The sequence below is a fragment of the Anomaloglossus baeobatrachus genome, chromosome 4, assembly GCF_048569485.1.
Source record: "Anomaloglossus baeobatrachus isolate aAnoBae1 chromosome 4, aAnoBae1.hap1, whole genome shotgun sequence".
Lineage (NCBI taxonomy): Eukaryota > Metazoa > Chordata > Amphibia > Anura > Aromobatidae > Anomaloglossus > Anomaloglossus baeobatrachus.
Window position 1 is genome coordinate 420,285,403 of NC_134356.1, and position 6,920 is coordinate 420,292,322.

Consider the following 6,920-nt stretch of genomic DNA (forward strand, 5'->3'; position numbering starts at 1 on the left):
TATATATGAATTATTTGAACCATGGACGTTATATGTCCCTGTCTTCTGCAATAGATGTTCATTGATAACTTCTAGATACATATATATATATATATATATATATATATATATATATATATATATATATATATATATACATACATATATATATATATATATATATATATATACATTGGCATCTACAGTAGAAGTTATCTATAAACATCTATTGGAGAAGACAGGGACATATAATGTCCATGGTGCAAATAATTGATTTCCTTTATAGGACCCCTAAGAATTCTTCTTGGAAGCAATCAGAGGTCTAACATTTCATGTATTGCTCAACTTTTAGTTTGTTTAGATAAAATTACAAGACTCTTTCTTGTTCTGTTTTAGCTTCTTTTATAATGTTACATTCACAGGGTTTATACACTTAGGGATTCTCTGACTAACAAATAAATTCTTAATGTAAAAAACAAGACAAAACTAAAGCAAAACCATTTGGCAGCTTAACCCCTCTAAACATACATGTAATAATATATAATTCATTACATAATAAATGATACCTTTACTGTAAGTGTATAGAGCAGAAAGGTTAATAGTGCTCCGGGAACGGTCAGAAGAGGTTTTGGGAAACATTCTCTAATACTCCAAATTGTTCTCATTTTCTAGCTGGAAGTTTCTGTGTTCCCCAAGGCAGAATGTAGCTTTCAGAGTAACTTTCTAAATATTTGCAAACTGTAAAATTCATAGAGGCATGTGCGTGGAGAGGCAGTCACTTCCCAGCATGGGGGAAGGCAAAGGTTTAGTGTGACTCATTCCTGCTCAGATAGGCTTCTGCAAAAAAGAAGACCCGTCCTCATGAGGTCATAGTGAATATAAGTTCTCTTACTCACCGAAATGTAGCCATATACTTCAAAACAAAGCTGGCAAAGCAATATACTCTACATACAAAGCATGATAGTACAAACAATGATCAATAGAGCTGGATTAGTACTGCAATTGCCTAATACACATCTTTAATCCAAACTGCTTCCATACATAAACTAATAAGGAAAAGCAGATACAGGAAATCACATTTTATTCTGGCCCCATGAATATGTGGGGTCTATAGTAGCCTGTATTCTGTAAATGATTAGACTTGAACCTACAGTTGTCTAGCTCCCAGCATAGGAGTCAGGATTACTGGGAGTTTCAACAGTTTGGGAGTTTGGCCTCTCACCTAGCCAAATCAGTTCTCATACTTTACACTGATGAGGGACAATACCCCGAAACAATGTGTCTGAAAATTGACATTCTAGGTCGGCTTTTATCCTAGGTGATGTGGCAGAGCCATTTAAAAAGTCGATATTGGCTTGAAGGATTGCTACTTCAAATAGGTGGCACTAGAGTTCTTATCCTCTTTCTCTCTGAAGAGGCAACTTGCATATAACAATGGCAACAGCAGAGGAGTTGTTCTGATGGCATTCAGCACATTGCTGTAGAGTCTCTCTCTTCTTTCTTTAACACAAGTTCCCAACCCGTGGCCCAGGAGCCACCTGAGGCTCTAGGCCCATGATGTGTGGCTTGCAGCTGCCTGCTTGATGCATTACTAGCAGATCTAGCAAACAGCTCTGAAGAGCAAGTCTCCAGATGGTGACTTTTGTGAGTAGCCCCACACAGAAGAGCAGATCTAAATGTGGGTAAGGTGGGAACCCCTAGATCTTGGTATACTGCCTCGGTGTGGTGTTTTCCGTGGAAAAGGTTTGGCTGATGTTATACCAGTAATGGGGACTCTCAGTGCCTACGGTAAGGGGTGATAGCTGGATGTGACTCCCGAACCTCTCTCAGAGCTAAATGTGGCTCGTGACTCTCTCTCAGAGCTGAATATGGCTCGTGACCCTCTCTCAGAGCTGAATGTGGCTCATGACCCTCTGTAAGAGCTGAATATGGCTTGCAACCCTTTCTCAGAATTGAATGCACCTCACAAGCTCTTTCAGACCTGAATTTGGCTCATGACCCTCTCTCAGAGCTGAATATGGCTCACGACCCTCTCTCATAGCTGAATGTGGCTCTCAGGTTCAGAAAGGATGGTGCCACTGCTCTATAAGAAAGATTACAGACTATTACTGTTGCCTGTTTTCAACTGATGACTCCCGGAGGGAAGCCACAAGACTTTTTATTTCCTTGTGGCTTGTCCGCTTTACTACATGATCACTTTAATAATGGGGATAAATTAAAATATTGCTGATATTTCAGCAGTTTAACAAGAGAGACCTGCTTTTTAAAGCAACCTTATTATGAGATTCATGCTACCCGAACCATGGGCAGCACAAATCACACACGAGCTACAGTACTGCAGCCGTGTATGTTTTACTTTGAAATGCTGAGTCTTTTGAGAGACATCATACTTTGAGAAGCTGTCCGAGGACTATACATCTTGGAAGATTTGTCCTAGGCTAGTACCCGGAAACTTCTCTCCACTCTGCTATGCAAATTGTCAGTTTTCTGAGTATTAAAATAATATCTATTATCGATGCGCAATGTAAGTCTATGGGAAGCCCGAATAGTTCTGAATAGTTGTTATTCGGGTTTCCCATAGACTTACATTGCGCATCGAATATTCGCGAATAGTCAAATAGCGGTGACCTATTCGGCAAATATTCGCGAAGCCGGTATTTGATCATTCCTAGTTATAATTCCTTACCTAGATGGGAATGTCTTTTCATTTTAAACTAGATTTTAAAAATCTTTCTAGAATGTTAAATAATGACCCAATGCCACTACTACATATAGAACCTGTTACGGATATTGGAGATATTGGTGATGTAGGCTCTTAATGGATTTTTCTAAAAACAAAACAAATAAAAAATGTAATTATTGTTAATGAGATGATAATGATAGTAAAGGCACTTACCAAAAAAACTGATACTAGAATTTATTTTTTTAAAATTGGTCAACAATTTTATTTCTCTTCTTGGATTTGTTCATTGTGTACATTCAAAGACGATCAACCATCATTTTTGTGTTTTCTGTCGTTTTTTATTTTATTTTATTATAGCGCGGTATACAAGAAAAATGCAATACATTCTACTCTCCTTATTTTGGATTGTTTGGATGCGAATCCCTCAGGGCCATGGAAGGCCATTAAGAACAGATCGACTAAAGGCTGATGCAAAACTGCTCTCCAAAATTTTAATAACAAGGATTCAGGAACATCCAATTCAGGTAAGGGAATTGGTGACATATAAATATCTTTTAAAGAATTAATGAGAAATAATAACTTAAAGAGATTTTAAGTTGAAAGCATTGCGGTTCCATCAGCCAGCTAATCCGTGGGGGTGTTAAAGCCACTTTACATGCTGCAATATCGGTACCGATATCGCTAGCATGGGTACCTGCCCCCATCGGTTGTGCGACATGGGCAAATTGCTGCCCGTGGCGCACAACATCGCCCAGACCCGTCACACTACTTACCTGCTCTGCGACGTCGCTGTGACCGGCGAAATGCCTCCTTTCTAAAGGGGTGGTTTGTTCAGCGTCACAGCGACGTCACAGCTGCGTCACTGAACTGCCGCCCAATAGAAGCGGAGGGGCGGAGATGAGCGGGACGAACATCCCGCCCACCTACTTCCTTCCGCATTGCGGGCGGGAGGCAGGTAAGGAGAGGTTCCTCGTTCCTGCGGTGTCAAACGAAGCGATGTGTGCTGCCGCAGCAATGAGGAACAACTCATTACTGCTGCAGTAACGATATTAGAGAATGGGCCCCCATGTCACCGATGAGCGATTTTGCACGTTTTTCCAACGATGCAAAATTGCTCATAGGTGTCACACGCAACGGCATCGCTACAGCGACCAGATGCGCGTCACAAATTCCGTGACCCCAACAAGATCGCTTGAGCGATGTCGCAGCGTGTAAAGCAGCCTTTAGGAGATGGACCCCAAGCAATCTGATACTTATATGTCCACTTTTAATCTTTATGCCATTTTAGGAGAAGCATTCAGAGTTAACTAAATTTCTTTATATTTCATTGTAGAGGTCGTAGTACATTTCCAGCACAGACATTTTTAATGGGTAATTTGTAAGCACAAAATAACTGCTGAAACCAAACACATTCGCTCAATGCACCCTTGACGTGGCCAAACAGTTCAGTGCAACTTCTCACCTACATGTTTTCCATTATCTCTGCCCTTCTCTGACTTCTATAATTGTAGATTCATTAATCTTGAAAGAAATGAGAAAAAAAACCATGGAAAATAAATAGTTGGCAAGGTGCACTGAACTGTTTGGCTTTGCACTGTCCACTGAGCAACTGTGCTTGGTTTGTGCAGTCATTTTGTGCTTACAGTCTCCCTTGAAATGCTAAAGATCTTTTTCCCTCCAGACATCACTATGGAAAAGTAACTATATTACTGTTTATTGTTAAGTTTATTGTAAAAGCAATGAGACATTTATTAATTAAGGGAACCTGTCAGGTACAATATGCACCCAGAACCATGAGCAGTTCTGGGTGCATATTGCTAATCCCTGCCTAGCAGTCCCTGTGTACAGTAGCATAGATAAAGAGATCTTTAGAAAAAGTATTTCTAAAGATCCTTTATGATATGCTAATGAGTGCAGGGACTAGTTACAAGGGTGTTAGTTCCCTAGTTGGCTCTATTAGAATGTTAGTACGTCCCTGTGGGTGTGCTAATATGTTAATGAATACGCAGCTTCAGAGCATGATCTCACTCACCTCTCTGCTGCCATCACCACCTGACCCTGGATTTTTGCTCAGTGTGCATGATCCCAGAGTTTGGTCATGTGCACTACTTCAGTTTGAAGCTGGGACACGTACACCCGGCTTCATAGTGCGCATGACCCAAACTCTGGGGTCATGTACACTGAGCCGAAATCCAGTATTGGTGAGTGAGATCATCCTCTGATCCTGTGCGTTCATTAGCATGTTAGTACACCCACAGGGCCGTGCTAACATGCTAATGGCGCCGACTAGCAAGGGAAGCAACACCCTTGGGACTAGGCACTAGAAATACTTTTTCTAAAGATCTCTTTATCTATGCTAGTGTATACAGGGACGGTTAGGCAGGGATTAGCAATATGCACCCAGACCTGCTCATGGTTCTGGGTGCATATTGCGCCTGACAGGTTCACATTAATTTGCTTACTTTTATAGTAACATCATATTCCACAGTGCTTTATAGACATTATTAGCATGTGCTAGAATTGTAGCTTAAATTGAGCCAGAATTCAGGGCCACATGCCATACACCACCATTTATTGTTTTAGACATGTGTAAATTACAGTGTCCTAGCAAGAGGAAAGCTTGGCTTAAAATGCACAACATTAAAATTAACTGGTCTAGAGTAAGCAAAATAAAAGTCAGTGTAGCCCCCTGTCTTATACTTAACCTTCGGCATTTTGATCCTTTGTTGGTGCCGCTCCAGCCATGCGGTACCGTTTTGTGACCGTAATTTCTGATTGGCTGGAAGTCAGAAGTTACGTCACAAGCTCCCAATGCAAGTCTATGAGAACCAGAATGAGGCAAAAATGAGGCTTTCATAGAGTTGTATTGAGTTGTGACCTCCAGGGCATTCATAAAACACTGGAGCTAAAGGCAGGTCATAAATCGCGGGAAATTGACCGAAGCGATGCTGGAAAAAAATGAAGATGGCAGCAGGTGAGTATAAGACAGGGGCAGGCGACTTACATTTAAAGCGCCATTCCATAGCTGAAATAAAAAACCAAAACTAAAGAGTGGAGCTTTAATATCATATATCTAGTCTAATTCTAAATTGTGTTATTAAGAAAGTATTAGGGAATGGATAACTGATAAATACAAAGCTGATATGATTTCAGTGTACTGTAGTCTATAAGATTGGCTGCCCCTGCTCCTCACTTACCTTCATTTCCCTCCTTTTCCCAAATCAGCTGAATCATCCCAGCAGTTTGAAGAGCAATGGCTTAGACTTTATTCCAGATGAAGAGATATTAGTGAGTCTGGAGAAGATGGACGAAACGCTTGAAACCTTTCAGAATATTCTGTCCAGCATCCCAATGGAACACGTGGAACAAATGTTGAGTGATATTGAGAACCTTCGCAGCCTGTTACAGATTCTGAACCTCATTATGGGATGTGCGGCCAGAGAACCTCAACAGACAAACTTGGAGTATTTAAAGGAACAGCATGAAAATGCGTCTTATACAATGGAAAAGGTGACACTTGATCGACTTGAAAAAACACTTCACAGTATTGTTAGACATGTAGACATCATCACAAGCTGCTAGATCACCATCACCGATTTCTGTGGTCACCAGACTATCTCTGTACTTGAAAATGCTGGCATGTTGCCCCGTGCCGACATGCCACCCTTCCACCCATGTCTACTATTTATAGTCCTTAAGCTATAAACCAAATGAAGACTTTTATTGATTCATACTAGAGACTGATCTCTTTCAAGGCATTAACTATCCTTTGATTTTCTAAAACTTCCACAACAATGTCTTCCCTACTTGAATGAAGGACTGGGGTCCAGTCAGGCATCCGACAAGTCATTCCTCACTACCACTTTTTATCCGGGACCAGAGGAACATGAAAAGCTGCATTACTTATGATGTTACAGACTTTAAGACATCCAATTATTTGCACTAATAACTGAAGCATTCTGACAACTTTCCTAGATTACAATGTGGGGCCTATTAACGGCGTAATGATGTTTTGTCATCTATTTTATGTGCATTGTTTAACTGTACTATATTTATTTTTAATCTAAAACAAATGTTTTGTATTTATGTATTTTATAATAATTACATTTTATATTATACAACTCAAGCCATGCAGTGTAACGCCAATCTAATTGCATCATTTGTAGAGTATTCTCCTTGTTTTCCATCGAGTTGCAGATATCACTGTTTGATGTACATAGAGGCAATAAGGCATTAGTGTTGTGTTACTTACCCTTTA

At 40.3% G+C, this 6,920-nt stretch overlaps 1 protein-coding gene across 1 annotated transcript; it reads left to right on the top strand.

Moving 5' to 3' along the window:
* Positions 1–3,036: 3,036 nt before the first annotated feature.
* LEP (leptin) lies at positions 3,037–6,327 on the top strand. The gene is made up of 2 exons (XM_075342626.1): positions 3,037–3,186; positions 5,888–6,327. The coding sequence occupies exons 1-2, from the start codon at positions 3,037–3,039 to the stop codon at positions 6,242–6,244; spliced, it is 507 nt and encodes a 168-aa protein (XP_075198741.1). The 3' UTR covers positions 6,245–6,327.
* Positions 6,328–6,920: the final 593 nt, after the last annotated feature.

What these genes read in the sequence shown, in the direction of transcription:
- LEP (XM_075342626.1), top strand. Translation starts at nt 3,037, where the DNA reads ATGCAATACATTCTACTCTCCTTATTTTGGATTGTTTGGATGCGAATC. An exon ending in TTCAGGAACATCCAATTCAG is followed by an intron (nt 3,187 to 5,887) that starts GTAAGGGAATTG and finishes TTCCCAAATCAG; the next exon opens with CTGAATCATCCCAGCAGTTT.